The sequence below is a fragment of the Podarcis filfolensis genome (genome assembly GCF_964270895.1).
Source record: "Podarcis filfolensis genome assembly, chromosome: 6".
NCBI classification, from domain to species: Eukaryota; Metazoa; Chordata; class Lepidosauria; order Squamata; family Lacertidae; genus Podarcis; species Podarcis filfolensis.
In genome coordinates, this window is record NC_139609.1 from 26,385,726 (window position 1) to 26,403,059 (window position 17,334).

Genomic DNA, 17,334 nt, shown 5'->3' on the forward strand with positions numbered 1-17,334 from the left:
GGCAGCCACCTAAGAGGTTTTGAAACTCACCTGAAAGGTGCCAGAACTGATTTCCTGCAAGTTCTGACTGAAAGCCCTGGCTCCACCCATTTTTGCTTCTCACCACTCCCACCGCTGATAAGTGACCCCTGGAACATTGCCCTTGGGCTCAAATGTTTTCTGGCCCCTCTTACAGAGGCACTGCTGCTTTTGCCGCAAATATATCTGCTCATTTTTCCTTTCCCCTTTGTAATTGTGGTGGCTGGTTTCAATTTGCGATGTTGCATCCCACCCTAGGATTGCCTTGCAATGAAAGGCAGGTTAGAAATCGTTGCTTTTCTTTCTTTCTTTTATTAATAGAAATATATACAGCATACAAAGCACATTCAATATATCAGGAAACCACAGAAAAACAACCAGCCATGTATCACAGTAATAGGTTAGAAACATTTTAAGTAAATTAAAAAATAAAATAAAACTGTCCTGGTTGAATTCTGCCCTTTGCTTGCTTCTAGACTGATGTCTCAACAAATGTGTTTTTTTGAAGAAGAGAAAAGTATTTCTAATTGGTTGTAATTCAGAGATGCACACAGCCTGGAATTTGGATGTTAAAGGGTTGCAAGCAGATTGCATTCCTATCTGGTTTTTGCTAGCGTGAGGCTGAGTGGAATCAACACACAGCATGTCTTAGTAGCTCCTAATTCTAATGCTTCATTTAAAGCATCCCACTTCTGTAGAGTGACAAAATACATTTCAAAATAGGTTTTTAAAAAATCCATTATGAAAGATTAAAATATTCCATTGTTACAGTGAAAGCATCCCAAACTGTTAAAAGCCTATTGTCAGATGTAATTTGAAAGCAGGAACACTCTCTCCACCCTCCCCACATGAGACGAAAATTAATTCAACTTTCTATATGTAACATTGCATATAAACAGCAGTTTAGCCTGATGCACATTTTTGGAACTCGTGCTTTTAAAAATTCATGACAACAGGGATTCCAAAGATCCAGAGATCTTAACAATGAAGCAAAAGTAAGGTGAGTACCACTTCGGGTGTACAAAGATCTTTATTCAGTGCAACTATTTACAATATTGAAATGCCAGTGTAAGGAAGCAAAAGCTGGTTGCAGCTTCTTTAGCTGCTGGTATAGATTGTAAAAGCAAAAGGTCTGCAATAATCACATTTAGTATTGACGATATTTGGAATAATTGCTCAGGATACGATGTGTTTTGTTCTCAATACAGCCCTGCTAGGGAGACAGAGGCAGGGACTGGTCCAAGGAAGGTTCATGACTGCGTGGGTTTGCACCGAGGTGTCCCTGATCCCAATCTGATTCACAATCCAGTGTGCTGCAATGGTCATCTGTCAATAGTTGACTGCGCACATTTCACAACATATTAAAACAGAGACAGCATAGGCTGAGCATTGCCCCCCAGAGAACACAATTCTGCCTTTCCACTTGCTGAATCAAACTCCTCCTCCCTCCCCCCGCTTCTTGTCTATCTGCTCCTCTGCCTCTGCACCAGGCTCCTTCATTTCTCATCATCGTTCCCTCTGCTTCCTATTATTTCTGCCTTAAATCAATTTGTGTTAAACAATCACCATTGCCCATGACAACTCCACTTTATTTCTGTTTCTCTTCTGCTCATTTGGAAGCAGACTTCGTGGTGCCATCCTAACAAATGAGAGTTATTTAAAGAGTGGCCCAGTTCCCCTTTTTAAAAACAACAACAACACCATGATGCTTTGATCCTGCAGCCCGATAATCCAACCAGCCTGCCCCCCCCCCCAGATGATCAGTCACAGTAAAGTATGACTAGCATAGCTAGTTCACATAGCCTTGCAAAGTGCTATGTAAACAAACCAGAGATGCTGGTGAAACATCATGCAGTAGGAGGGCAGATGGGGCTGGTTCTACTACTAGATAAACTGAAGGGTGCTTTGAGAGTGGCTGGGCAGGAGACACATACATCTGATCCATTGGGCAGAATCCACCAGGAAGTTATGTTTAAGTGTCATTGCAATGTCCTGTCTGGGGCTGCCATCTAAAACATCTAGAGGACCCTTGGTTGAGGAACTCTCCTTGGTTGGTAGCAGCTCCCTGGAGTCTTGGGCTCTCTCAAAAGCTCCATCATCTCATCCCTGACCTTAAAACAAGACTGGATACTCCAGAAACCAAATCTGGGATTTTGTGTGTGTGAAGCATGTGTTCTTCTATTCTGCTGCGACCCTTCCCACAGTTCCTGGTTGGTTGTGTTTGCCACATCGCTTATTGGCAAAGTGGGAGTCATTTCCCTTTGCCTTCATCAGGAACCACCCAAAATCCTGAGCCAGCTCGAAACCTGGCCAGGGTGCCCTTTGTTCTATGCTGCTTAAAAGGAATAGAGGCTGTAACCTGGTGCAGAACAAAAGCACCAGCTTGTGAGGCTCTGGTCCTGTGGACAGGATGCAAGTCAAATAAGCACTTGCCCAATCAGAGCTGAACAAACTCACTTTGCATGGCACCTTTGGACCAGATTGTCGCCATGCTCTTACAGTGGTGTAGCTGAATGTATCCTTCTCCTAGGGAGCAGGCCTGAATGCACAATTTTGAGCCAGTGCAGAATTTTGGATTTGTCACAAATGTTTAAAGCAAATTTCTAGCCCTTAAGGATTCAGAGATAAAGCTGAAAACACCTGGGTTGATCTCTCACAAGCCAGCATCAGGTATAGAACTTGGGGTCCCTTCCAACTCTATGATTCTATGATTCTACTACTCAAGGTGTTCCAGTGCTTTGTGTGAATGAATGAATAAATCAATTTATTTCGGTCACTGGCCAGAACGAGTGCCTTGTGTTTCTTCCAGGAGCTAATGGAAACACGCTAAAACATAGAAAAACATAGATGTTCACAAATGCAGTTATTTTTTCTAATTAATTTTCATTGCGGAATTTTGTTTTTCTCCGTGCAGAAATCAGGTAGGGAGGGTTGCAAGTTTGCGTATTTTCCTGCTTATGCATCACATGTCAGTGCAATGTCTCTCAGGATCAAGGCATCAAAGTCCGAAACACCATTTTTGCATCCTTCTGTTCTCACCAGGGGGGAAAAATCACCTCTTGTCTTTCCCAACCCCCCATCTCATCTTACAGCTCCTGCTCTCCATCATCCCCTTTCAGCCCCACCTGAGGTTATTGCCCTATCATGGGCTCACCAGAATAGTCTTCATAAGCTCCTAGTTGTGGACATCTCTGCAAACTGGCTCCAAGTGTGGAACTTCAGAGCCCTGAATGAACTGACTGATGAACGCTAGATTGGTTTGAAAATTCCCTTGATGATTTAGAAGTGGTGAAGGTGGTGTGTTTACTGGGGCCTTCTCCCATTGTGGAACTTGTGCTGTTGGCTTCAGAAGATCAGGGAGGCATCCTATTGGCTGCAAGAAAACACAGGCTAAAGATTTGTGCAACGCATGCATTTATTTGTTTGTTATTCACCCCACATCTGGCATTCAGTTTAGAAAAGCTAAGTCAATAAGTTCTTTCAGATATGATCTTAAATCTTGTCTTTTTCAACTCAGGTCTACTCATATTGATCTGGTGTTTCTTGCATTACCCACCCCCCTTTCTCAATAGCAGGGGAAGCTTTCTTTTTCATTTTTTCTCCCCCTTTATTACCTTACTACGTACTAAACTTTGCTTAGTCTTCAGCTAGATAGTGATGAATGCCACAGTATTATTAGTTTCGCCATTTATGCCTGTATTGGGGGGGGGGGAGAATGAGAGCATGGGAAGAGGGAAGGGAATATCTGAAAATGTGCAGGGAATAAAATCCAGAAACTGCCAGCTTTTGTAGAGATGTATATTGATTTCATCACACTGTATGTGGAATTCAGGTATTGGGATCAGAATATGATTTTGTTAAAAGGAAAAGAAAAACACCTCTTTAAAAAAGCCAAGCAAACTGCAGAGAGAGAGAGAGAAGAGAGAGAGAGAGAGAGAGAGAGAGAGAGAGAGAGAGAAGTATAATCACCCCTGGCTGTTGTAGGTCTGATAAACATCCATAGAACACATCACCACATGTGATTTCAAAAAGTCCACATGCCTTCATCTTCTGCACTAGCTTTTTAAAGAGGAAGCTGATAAACAAGAAGGTGTGTAGCAAGTTCTTCGGGAATCAGCCTGAAGCTAAGTAAAGAGGTTCTGATTTCCCCCACTTGAATCACAGAAAAATAATGTGTTGGTCATGCTACTTCTAAGAGGACAACACACACTTTTTGGATATCTGCCCAAATACACACAATATCTAGACAAAAAGCAAACTGTGTGTGTGTTACAGTGAATGCCCAGCATTTGGTTAATGTCAATGTTCAAAGCTAAATGTTGATAACATCTGGTGGGTTTTCTTAATATCTGGGCACACCAGCATATTCCCTCACTTTTCAGACACCCTCAGGCAGGGGGAGCACAAGCCGTTTCACCACCTGAGGCAAAACTGGAACATGTTGCCACCCCTGCTTAATGCTGCCCTGCCACCAACACTGTGCCCATCTTACCTGTTTTGTGTGGCGGCACCCAAGAAGCACCCACAGCGGCACTGACTTCCTGTGAGATCTGATGAGATCTCACCAAAGTCTCATAAGAGCTCATGCACTCCATGAGACCAAGGTGGAAAATGGTGCCACCGCTGAAGGAGGGGATAGTGGGAAGGGCGGTGGAGGTGAGGTGGATGCCACCTCTTGGGCTTCTGTCACTCAAGGCAGATGCCTCACCCTGCCTCATCAGTGGGCCAGACCTGTCTTCAAGTGAACATGGTTAATTCCTATTTAGGCAACACTCACTGTTGATGCTGATAATCACCTAAACCTGGATGGGGAAACCTGTGGCCCTCCAGAATTTGTTGGACTAGAACTCCCATCATCCCCGACTCTTGGCCATGCTGGCTGGGGCTGATGGGAATTGGTGTCCAAGAAAATACGGAGGGCCACTGAGTCATCACACCTGACCCAAACCATGGTTTAGTTGAGAGGTAGACATCATGGTACTCTCCAGATGCTACAGCTCCCATCTCTTGTAACCGTTGGCCATACTGGCTGGCGCTGAACATCTGCAGGTCACCACATTGCCCAGCCCTGGTTTAGTTATCAGGTTCAAGTCATGGTGAGTTTCAGGCTCGTGTGATCCCAACTCAGTTCCTGGAGTGGAACAGAACTCAGTCCTCCCTTAGGGGTGGGACAATTATTCAAAGCAGGAGTGGGGCTGGAAATTGTGAACACCACTGCCTTTATTAAAGCAGCCCCCATTCAAAGCTCCCATTTTTGAGAGCCACCAGCCATTTACCAAAGGCTCAGTGAAAACTGGTTTTACAGCCTGCCTGGAATAGAAAAAAGGTGTTATTGTGAAAGACCCAGCAAGCCACAGTCTAGGGTTGGTAAGCTGCTTTTGCCTTGGCAGGCCATGAGTCCTAGAGACCTGTGGGTTAAGCCCACCCAATAGCACAAAAGAGAGGAACTTGCTAAATGCCCTTACATTATTCCTTTGTACTGACAGATTGCCCCCACCTGCAAATGGCAGTCCAACATTGTAGAGTTCCTCTTTCCTAGACATGAAAATCCACCTAGAAGGTTACGGCAGCTTTCCACATTTTATCACCTCCGTAATACTGTGTAACATTATTTATCTGTCGATTTAATGCAAGTTCAGTGATCTTTAGAGATTAACATTGAGAAGCGTGATATTAAAAAATACCCAGAGGCTTTCAGAAAGCTATTCGGAGCACAGAATTGCAGCCTCTCTTTTTCCCCCTGTCCAGTTCCTTTGTCTGGGAAGTGGCGTGGATGGCATTAATAAATCAAAAATTTGTTTTCAGATTCGTATCAAGGGCTGTGAAATAGGGATGAAATTTATAATACCCTTCTATTCCATAATTGTTTCTATACATGAGAGAAATGTGGAATCCTCACCACAACCACATCGCCTGCACCCTGTCTGCTCAGGGCAGCTTCCTTTTGATCCTTTAGTGTTTGGTAGCATCACTGGAGATCATGGATCTAGTTCATTTAGAAGAGACTTGCATGCAATGCAAGGCCTGCATCCTGATCACAACACTCTCTCACTCCACTTACTACCCTCTGGCAGTGACGTAGCATGGGTTGCCAGTGCCCGGGGCCACACGGGAGGCAGAAGTGGGAAGAAGGGAAATGAACGGAGTACACATGTACACTGAACTGCCTAATGGCGTCTGCACCACCCAGTAGGTCGCAGACGCAGAGATAGGAAGAGTCATTCCGTTGACTGGAGACGGCACTTCCTAGTTAGCATAGAGAAGCCATTTCAAGAAAATTGCTTGCAAAAATGTGTGCACATTTTCATGAGGACTTTTAAAAATAAAAACATCACAAACTAATGTGAAATTAGGACAGCTGAAAAGATTGGAAAAGCAAGAAAATGAAATGGACAATTCCCTAATTTCTAATATATAATTAATCAAAAAAGCACAACTGTTTAATGACTACGCTTCAATCTAAATGAATAACATAAACCAGATTGAGAAGAGGCTATAGCAACATGAAATAGGAGTGGGTGGGTGTCTGATGAGTGGGATTAGGACAGTGAACTTCGATGCTATAGTAGGGGTTAAACAAAAGCACAATGCTGTCACTAGTAAAATCTGTGGAAATGCGTTAAAGACATGTGCAATTTTTTTTTCATTTTTCTATATAGCCAGTCTCTTAACATGATTTGAGTTATGCACTCATAAAATATGTGTTATATAAAAACTCCACAACAAAAGTCAGTGGAATACAAATCTTAAAATATATAGAAAAGCTATTTAGCAGTCAAGAAGAAAATGCCTTCTTACTCTTGCTGATTCTCCCCCCGCCGCCCAGTGCATCATTTAAGAACATCATAATTATATATATTTTTAATCTCACCATACTTCAATTGGTTGCAGCCTGAGTGACCCCCTGGAATTAAATCTTTTACATTAAAAAAAGAAAAGCAATCTCATATTAGAGCTGTCAATCCCACTGTGATATTAAGATATATTTAAAGACATTCATTTTCATGGTGCTGCACGCTAAGCTTCCCTTGCTGTCCCCTAATTCTTCACAAGGTGTGACAGCCTTGTGTTTCAGTGGTGCTTGGCAAGCTGCACTTGAATTGCATTTCTCGTTTGCTCAAATCTATCACGGTTTGCTCTGTGCAATGTGGAAGGAGCCATGTGAGCTGGCCAAGAGGAACAGAGGCAGAGGACAAATCTGTGTGAAGAACAGCAGGCTGCACCTCTTCTCTGCCACCGCCACATCAATCTGTGTTTGCCTTAGACAATTGCCGATGGGAACTGGACTGGCTGAATGAGCCAGAGGGCCGAGGCAGGGAATCATCTTTTTGAGAAGTGATTTATGAAAATTGAGTAAATGCAATTGTGACAGCCATTTCCCCACTTCTTGTGAAATAATACTTAGATGGACCGACTCTTCAAAGTTAGTGGGGAGGTATCAATAAAAAAAATCAAGGAATGCAGTCAGCTGCATAAAGTGAAAGGTACTGAATCAAAGACACTTTGATCACTATTCCTCTGTTTTCCTGGCGTCTTGATGAGCCTCGCCTTCTTACTTTTAAGATCACTACGACATGCGCTGCTAAAAAGGTATTTTTTTAATCTTCAGTGCATTAAGGACATAAGAAAAGCCTCTTGGATCAGGTGCCCACCTAGCATACCCTCCAACATTTCTCCAATGAAAATAGGAACATCCTTTCCAACATCCTGCTCTCCCAATGGCCAACCAGATGGCTACAGGATGTGCAAAAAAAGGACCTGAGCATGACAGCACTCTCTCCACTAGTGATTTCCAGCTATTGGCATCCATAGGCATGATGATGATGATGATGATGATGTTAATTTATTTATACCCCACCCATCTGGCTTGGTTTCCCCAGCCACTCTGGGCGGATCCCACCAGAATATTAAAAACATGATAAAAGATCAAACATTAAAAACTTCCCTAAACAGGGCTGTTTTCAGATGTCTTCTAAAAGTCTGATAGTTGTTTATTTCCTTGACATTTGATGGGAGGGCATTCCACAGGGCAGGCGCCACTACTGAGAAGGCCCTCTGCCTGGTTCCTTGTGACCTCACTTCTTGCAGTGAGGGAACCGCCAGAAGGCCCTCCGAGCTGGACCTCAGTGTCTGGGCTGAATGATGGAGGTGGAGACCCTCCTTCAGGTATACAGTGGTACCTCGGGCTAAGAACTTAATTTGTTCTGGAGGTCCTTCTTAACCTGAAACTGTTCTTCACCTGAGGTACCACTTTAACTAGTGGGGCCTCCCGCTGCCACTGTGCTGCCACCGTGCAATTTCTGTTCTCATCCTGAAGCAAAGTTCTTAACCTGAAGTACTATTTCTGGGTTAGCAGAATCTGTAACCTGAAGCGTATGTAACCTGAAGCATCTGTAACCCAAGGTACCACTGTACTGGGCCGAGGCTGTTTAGGGCTTTAAAAGTCAGCACCAACACCTTGAATTGTGCTTGGAAATGTACTAGGAGCCAATGTAGGTCTTTCAGGACCGGTGTTATATGGTCTCAGTGGCCACTCCATAGTGACTCTGATAGAAGAGGAAGAAGATAGCAGTTGTGGGCAGGAGCCATTGATAACCATAAATTTGTCCAGGGCATTTTTTCAGCTGGAACTCAATGGAACACAATTCCGGCACCTCTCAAATGGGTGCCATAGCAATTATAAGAGAACAAGCGAGGCGTTCATGGTGAGTTCCGGCACCTCTTTTTCTAGGAAAAAAAAGCACTGAATTTGTCCAATGCTCTTTCGAAGCCATCCAAGTTGGTGGCCATCACTTCTTGTGGGAGCAAATTCCATAGTCTTAACTATGTGCTGTGTGAAGAAGGATTTTCTTTTGTCCGTCTTAAGTCTTCCAACACTCAGCTTCAAAGGATGTCTACAAGTTCTAGTGTTATGAGGGTGCGAGAGAACATTTTCTCTATTCAGTTTGCCTGCACCATGCATGAGTTTCTACACCTGTTACAACTGCAACAAAGAAACCAGTAATATAATGGTGAAATGTATACATTGATCAAGGCATTAAAAAGTGGCGCTTGTGAGTCCTTATGGTTGCAAAGAGACTTGTGCTTCAAGGTTGGAAAGGTGAAGACCCACCATCGATTCCTCAGTGGTCCTTCCACAGTTGAACATCTATCTTAATAGTCAACAATCTCATTTGGATACCAATTTGGGAGTATAGTAATGTCTATGTTTAAAGTAAGATTGGTGGATTATTCTTATTGTTCATGGGAAATGACGTTGTCTCTTCTTTTCTGCTATATTTGCAATTAAAAATTAGAAGAAAAGCACAGAGTTAAACAAAGCCTTATAGGCTGCTTGGTAGTAGTCTAACCCTCTGTCTGAGGTGGGAAATCCAGAGCTAATTCCAACAGATATCTATTCTGCTTCTGCTTCAGGACATCCAGCAAGGGAGAACACAGCACAAATGAGGGTGACTGATTCTATGGCGGACCTACGTCCAGAGGATTCATCTAATGTCCAGACCTGGAAGGGTTGGCATGCATGAGCACCAAAATGGAGGAAGAGGAATTTTGTGTGTGGCTGAAAAGCAACATCTATGAACAAACCCACCATAATATTATTTATCATCACCACCAGTGCTTGGCTTATAATTTACAGGTCCAGATTCTTTGGGGAACATGAACAACCTGAGATGTTCCATACCTATTCAAAATTATGCTGCCCAGCTCTCTCCCATCAGATCTCTCTGATCTCCAGATCAGCTAATGATTAAATTCAGCCTCACAACCACAACATGTCATATATGACAGGGGTCCTGCCTTTGATAGCTTCATTTTCTGAGTGCAGTAGCCTTAGTCTGTGCAGCATTTAGACAGTCAGGCCTTCACTCTGTTAGCTGCAAAGGTGTGAAAGTCTTAGGCAGCTTGTCAAGTATGCTTTAATTCAGGGGTGGAGGGGTGGCCTTTTGATGTGGTTGGACTCCAACTCCCATCAGCCCCAGCCAGCATGGGAATGAAGGGCGTTGTAGTCCAACAACCTCTGGAAGGTCACAGGTTCCCCATTCCTGCTTTAATCGAGGCCCTTTTCTCCCTTTTACTAGGCTCTTCCATTCTGAAAGTAGAAATTTAAAATGCTTTGGTTTGCGACAACTATATTTGTCTATATGCTGTGCCAGAATGATCATTGCCCAGCAGTATAGATTTCCAGCATCTTAGCATTGGTTTTGTGTGTGTGTGGCAGTGGGATGGTGTTATAACAAGGCAACATCTGGGTAACTTTGTATTGTTAACAAGGACCAGCTCACCCTTGTAGCTTGCCCGCCTCTGAGCAATGGATCCACCATTCATTAATTATAATCTCAACAAACGCAGATAAAATTTAAGAAGGGGTGGCATACGAGGGTCTAGCTCACTCCTAATATCATGACTCAGAACAGACTTCCCTGGTTTATTTTATAAACTCTCTTGGGCATGGCTGTTCCAATAAGAAAGATGGAAACCACATCAAAGAAGGAGTAGACACAGCTAATTAAAATAAAAAACCACCTTCAGACACAATCCAGATAAGTTAAGTGTTTTTAAGTTCCAACAATTTCATTGGGAAAGATTTAAATATGTGCTTGACCCATGGAAATAAAACAGACCAAGTCCAGCATGGGAGCGCCATCTAGTCAGATTTGTTTATTAAAAATGTCAATCATAATTCAGAAATGTGTCCACTGCAGTGCCCCATCTTTTTCGTGTGAGGCCCACACAACATTCTGTGACCATTTTGTTTTAATTTTACTTAATCAAAGTGAAGGGTTTTTTTTTCAAAAAATACTTTTTGGGAAGCTGTCCACTGCTATTTTGCAGAAGTGCACGTCTAGCCAGATTTTAAAATAAGCAGACAGTGGTGAGGCTATATTGTCTGCAAGCTTTAATATTTTAGATGCGATACAACACAACCCATTACATGCAGATGGAATATGATGCCACTGTCACTAGGAAATCAATTAGAGAAGTATTGTGCAATGGCTAAAAATGCTCTAGCATCAAAAGGTCCAAAATTGCATGAGAATGACTTCTTGATTTTAGCCTGATCCTAAATAAGCTCATTTAGCAAGAATGTCCAGTGAACCCAATCAAACTCACTTCCTAGCAAGGCAACTTAGGCTTGCTATCGCTGTCTTCTCAGTATTGTAGCACAGCAGAATGCCTCTTTAACAGCACTGGGTTGACAAGTTCATGAATTTTTACTAGTTTTTCTGTACTTACAGTGTGTGTGTGTGTGTGTGTGTGTGTGTGTGTGTGTGTGTGCGTGTGCTCAAAAGACATGGCTGTTGATGCTCACTTGTGTATATTGGCAAATCCAGACAGATTTGGGCAATGTCTGAAAACTCTTTACATCATGAATATTCACTGGTATATAAAGAGGTCAAACACAAATCAATTTTCTGATATATATAAAAATGGGATTGTCAGTATTCACAAAAATGCCAACAGCCAATAGTCACTGTCCTATTTCAGACAATCATAGTAACATAAGGGTAGCCAGAGGACCCAAATCCAGCTCTGAAGAGCAGAGCCAGATATGCTGTGACTAGACCACAGTTCCCATCATTCCAGAAGACTGGTCATTCCTGTCATTCCAGAAGACTGGTCATGGTGGCTGGAGCTGAAAGAAACTGGAGTCCAACAACAATGGAAGGGCCATAGGTTCTTCATACTGCTTTAAAGGCTTCCCATCTTGTTGATGTTAGGCATGGGATTACAGTACATTTCTGGGCCTAATCTACAGTGCTAGTTTTAACCTATGAAACCTTCCATGGCTCTGGACCCCAGTTCCTTATGGAACACATATTTCCATATCAGCCTTCAGGGAGCCTGAGCTCATCATTGGAAGACCTCCTTCAAAGTGCCATCATAGAGAGTCTTTTCTGTGGTGGCCCCCTGTTTATGGAACACTCTCCCCAAGGAAACTCACCTGGCACCTACATTTTCATCCTTTTTGCACCTGCTGAAGACTTTCCTCCCTCTCCCGGACATTTGATTGCTGTACTGTTTCTGCTGCTTTGGAGAGAACTTTTTCATTGGCTATTTTAACTGGTCAGTTTTTCTGGGGATTATATTGATGTTGTTGTGGGAGAAATACATTTTTTTAAAAAAGAAAACTTGGTGGTATAATGCATTGTCACTTTTTTGGGGTGTTTTAAAAATGTTATGCACTTATTGTATTCATTTCTTATATTTTCATAATAAGTTGTCTGGGGTTTCTTCTGTATAAGGTGATGAATGGTAATCAAGATCTACTTTCTGCACCACCTTTTTATGAATGCAGGCTAAGGCCACATTGTAACCAGGAAGGAAATGTAAAAGAAATGCATATCTTTAATATTGCAATTTCAATATTTTGCCCAAGAGGGGTCAAAATCCAGAATCTATAATGAATAAACAATTCCTGTTCAATCACAAAAATGCGTCATATCATTATTCTGTTCTCACAACTGAAGAGTCACAGTCTAAATGTGAACACAGATCTCAATGGCCACTGATGGCTATTATTCAGAATTGATGAACTGAGGCTTTCAAGTGAAGCAGGAAGCAAAATGCAGTGTGAGATGTACCTCTCAATCACAGATCTCCTTCCATCATTGCCTCCTGCAAGTCACTGCATCAAATGTTCCTGCTAAGGTGATCTCCTGCTTTTGCTGGGTTTATAATCAAAGGTCTCATTTTGGGTCCTGCCACAATACCCTTTTCGACGACCTATGTTGATAGCAGTGGTGGTGAGGCATTTTTTCAGCGCACACAGCAACTGCATCCGAGTTGCAGGAGCAAAATTGCATGACTTGTGGCCCACAAAGCCAAACAAAGCCTAGCAGCTATGTGCAGTCATACCTTGTGTTGTGTCCGCTTCATGTTGCGTCTTTTCTCGTTATGTCCCGCAGCAACCCGGAAGAACCAGAACAGGTTACTTCCGGGTTTCGCTGCTTGCGCCTGTGCAGAAGTGCCAAATCGCACCGTGCGCCTGCACAGACGCACTTTGAGTTGCAGACATTTCACGTTACGGGTGGGCCTCCAGAATGGATCCCATCCATAACACGAGGTACCACTGTACTGGAGTCCACCAGGAGCTCAACAAACTGCCTGTCATTTTCCCCAAACTAGTTGTGTAGAATGTTAAAAATGAGAGAGGTTGTTAAGCAGGCCATGATATATGGCAAACAATTCATCCTCAGAATCTACTGGATGGCTCACAAGCCTGGCTGTGCACAGGTTACTATCATAAAGGCAACTGCCTGCCAAAATCCCAATTTGGCTGAGAGCTCATCAATATGTCACAGTCTCCATCCCTTTGCAGCATGTTCCTTTCTTCTGACTGGCTTCCCTTCTCTACAGATTCCAAACTGACCTTCAGTCGCAAGATGCTCCTGATGTGAGGTTCTACCAATCATACTGTCACTTTTATTTTTACATTGGAATGTAAGAAGCTGGCAGGAGTCTTCCCCCATTTTACCTGGCAATAGTCTTACCTGGGATCAAACATGAGACCTTTTGTATGCAAAGCATTGGCTCTACCCATGAGGTTACACCCTTGTAATTTTCATTTGTTATTTCTTTGTTCTGTCTTTCATCACAAGAGATATTGATGCCTCCCTTCCTTCTCAGGGCTTATGGTCCTGTGGTGTGCTTAGAACACAGCAGCAATGGACAAAATATATCATAACATGTACCCCAGAGCCCAGCTGAGCCACTTGTGACTCTCCCAAGTTTTGGAACAGAGGAACGCAGGAAGCATTTGAGCACAGAAAGTCAAACTCTTAGCCAAACTAGCTCAGTGTAGTCTAACTGGTGGCATCTCTCCAGAGTTTCAGGCAAGGGACATTCACAACCTTTTGCATGCCAAGCAGGTGCTCTGCTATTGAGATACATACAGCGTTCTCCAAAAACCAAGCTGAAGGTACCAGCTTTGGCTTCTCCTAGCATTGTGAAAGGGAAAGCCATACCTGGGGATGAACAACTCTGTCTGTTTCAGTTTCACTCAGTTTCTCATAATTCCAATCTTAAAATTGGTTCACCACATTTCTGCACCACTTTGAATTTGTTTAAAAAATCCTCACAAAAATTGACCAGCATTTTAGCACCTATTTCTCCTAATACACACATTTTAAAGCTACTAATAACACATCTGTGCTCATTTCCCCCTAATATGTGCATTTTTTGTGTGCACAACCTTTGGACAGAGAACTGCTTTGCAACATTCAGAGAAGTGCAAATCTTGACGGGTAGCTGGAATTTGGTCTGTGTGCTATATTAGAAAGTGCAAATTAACAATGCTCCTGTTAAAATGCAAACTGAATCGAATTTATTCCCCCTTCCTAGTCACACTTGATGCAACCTGGTCTTCTGTTGCACTTTTAAAGGCAATGCCAGCTCAATGCTAATCTGAAGGGGACCTCAAATGGCACTTCCCTGATGAGGAAACAGGAAACAGGAAACACTGTAAACAGTTCTGCTTCACCATTGAGACTTCAATTCCTGCCATCACCTCTCTGTTTCCTCACACAGTGCTTCCAGAAGCAGGTTGTGCCACTGAGAGCCAGTGTGGTGTAGTGGTTAAGAGTGGTAGACTCGTAATCTGGTGAACCGGGTTCACGTCTCTGCTCCTCCACATGCAGCTGCTGGGTGACCTTGGGCTAGTCACACTTCTCTGAAGTCTCTCAGCCTCACTCACCTCACAGAGTGTTTGTTGTGGGGGAGGAAGGGAAAAGGAGATTGTTAGCCGCTTTGAGACTCCTTTGGGTAGTGATAAAACGGGATATCAAACCCAAACTACTCTTCTTCTTCTTCTTCTTCTTCTTCTTCTTCTTCTTCTTCTTCTTCTTCGCTGTATGGCAATGCCAAATCTGCTTAAACTCCCAGAGGCTAAATTTCTCACAGGAAGGACTACATTAGTCATACCAGCTCAGTATTGTCTGCACTGACCACTAGATGTTCTCCAGGGTTTTCAGGCAAGAGGCCTTCCAAGCGCTGTCTGGAGATACCAGGAATTCTGGAACCTTCCACATGCAAAGCAGCAGCGGTGGTCAGCAGCAGAGCAATGCTTACCTGAGCTCCCACCACTGGTGTTGCTGCAGATTACCAGGGAGGAGAAGAGGAGGGGCGAGGCAGTGGGGAGGTTGGCATGGTGCAAACGCTCTGGTGGAGCCAATCCAGTGCTCCCAGCGGTGCTTCTACACCATGCTGACTCCCCACCCTGGTAATCTGCAGTGATGCTGGTGATGGGTTAAGCAGTGCCGCACCACCACTGCTGAGAAGCTCTGAGCTATGGTCACTGAGCCCTCCATGTTTCGTGCTATGGAGGAAGAGATGCGCTTGTGGGATTTCCTTGCCTCATCTTTCAAAATGACTTGCACCTTGATGGGAATGTGAGGGATGTCATTTGTTGCTCTGCTTCAGGAAGCAAAGCAGTGGCCTCACCATTGAGCCATGACCCTTCCCCTACCGTTGAAGGCAAAGAAGAAAGTCTTTGTTCATTAGGCAAACGTTAATATTTCTATTTACAACTGGAAATGCTCCAAGTGATTCTTTTCCTTTTCCTTTTTCATTGTCATGAATTTTGAATGTTATCAGAAAGGTACTCTGAATTAGGAAGTCACTGCTCAAATCCCAGGGAAAGCGATGCACGCCAATAAACGATTTTAGCATGTTGTAGGTTTCTTTTGTTCCCGTCGCACAAACGCCCATCTACCGAGGTTTGTGCTTTTGCCTTTAATGAAATGATTAGCCCCATCAGGCTGGTGACCTGCTACAATTAAAAAAATGATGGGATTCTGTTCCCCACCCCCCAAATTCAAATTCCCACCTCTTATGAAACAGAAGCACTTCATCTTCAAATGTTAACATGTCATACTAATGATAAATCTTTTCTGCTCTGGGGGGAAAAAAGAACACTTCACTTCTTTCACATCAGTTACTAGCTGGAATATTGGAAGCTTGAATTATATTTTCGCAACATGATTTTGAGGGCCACTTCATGCATTACGTTTGATGACATGGAGATGATTAATCTCAGAGCTGGACAAGGAGCCTGCTTTGGGGCTAACTAAATGCTAAGCATAAATGTGTGCAAGAGAAACTCCTTTTTTCTTTTCAGGAAAATCACCCTAGGGAGGGGGGATTTTGAGTGGAGAAATGGCAAAGGAGGTACTTAACCCATTCCACACCCGTACTTTCTCTACGTCATTGTCAGGAATGATTGGTGGGTGCTAGAAGAGATAAGAGTCCAGGCCTCCAGCCAGTTTTATAGGTTTTATTTGGTCCATTCTTCTATTTACACTCAGAGCACTCAGAGCACATCCGGCTCATTGGAATCAGATGCAGCAACTGGTTGCTGCTTTCGTTTTCCCCAGCATAACCACTTCCAGCACCCTCCCCTTTTCCTTCCTCTGTTACGTGAAGAGCTAAGCCCCGGAAATTGCTCCCCCCTCTCTGATTCATTGCTTCCTGACAATCCTTCGTCGTCCTCCTCCCCTGATGAGGTACCACTACTAATGATCAGAGGCTTATCTCTGTATTTCCCCAGCATTTCCCCCTTCTCACCCCCCAGTTCCCTGACAGTCATGCTTCTCCCTTCATGGATCAAAATGTACGTTGAATCATTTAGGACAGAGAAATTGTGGGCAGGGAGAGGATTAAGAACTCTCTTTCCCTCCCCATACTACTTTCCCACTTTGAGCCACCACTTCTCCAAGTTGTACAAAGGCCAGAGAAGAATGGTGTCAGGGTTGTGTGTAACGTGTCATTTGCCCCTCTGAAATGGAGGAAAACAGCACTGCTTGTGGCTTTCTCAATCAATGAAAATAAATTGGGAAACCTTCCTGCTGCATGCACTTCCATTGTCATTCATAGATTTCAAGATACAGGGAAGCAAGGCAACTGATTAAACTAAGTTGCCTTAAAAAGAGAGAGAGTATTTGTTAAATAGGCATGTTTCACAACACATCTGTCTGTCTGTCTGTCCATTTGCCTTCTCCCAGGACCCACTTTGCCAACACAGACAGGGAAAGGTTGTATCTGAAAAGGGAAAGAGACTGCAAGGTAATTCAGCATATTTGGGGAATCGGTAACCTTTGAGGAAAGTCCTCAAACACTGTCTTGGATATCAGTGCCTTTGTGAGATCAGTACTCATCACACCAATTGGCTTGCAAAAAACCCAAACAAACACGTTCTAGATAACAGGTATGGGAGAGAAAATTCTGTTCAGTTTGCAGTTTGAGGCAAACCTTCCTAATCTGCACTTTTTGGAACAATGCAGGAACTAGCAGGCAGTTGCCATTCAAAACTTGCACTTA

General features: G+C 43.4%; 1 protein-coding gene across 7 annotated transcripts in view; it reads right to left on the bottom strand.

The window, feature by feature from the left end:
* Positions 1–310: 310 nt before the first annotated feature.
* The window catches only part of LOC310765590 (uncharacterized protein), an 84,500-nt gene continuing 67,476 nt past the window's right edge, over positions 311–17,334 (bottom strand). For 6 of the 7 annotated variants that reach the window (XR_014549644.1, XR_014549645.1, XR_014549646.1 and 3 more), the window contains one exon: positions 311–3,391. Coding sequence is in view for 1 of the 7 variants with exons in the window: in XM_083620793.1 (XP_083476919.1) it covers positions 3,372–3,391 (20 nt within the window). In the remaining 6 variants the exon portion in view is untranslated. Of the gene's footprint in view, positions 3,392–9,811; positions 10,109–17,334 lie in introns of those variants that run through there. The other variant, XR_014549649.1, reaches the window with a different exon arrangement.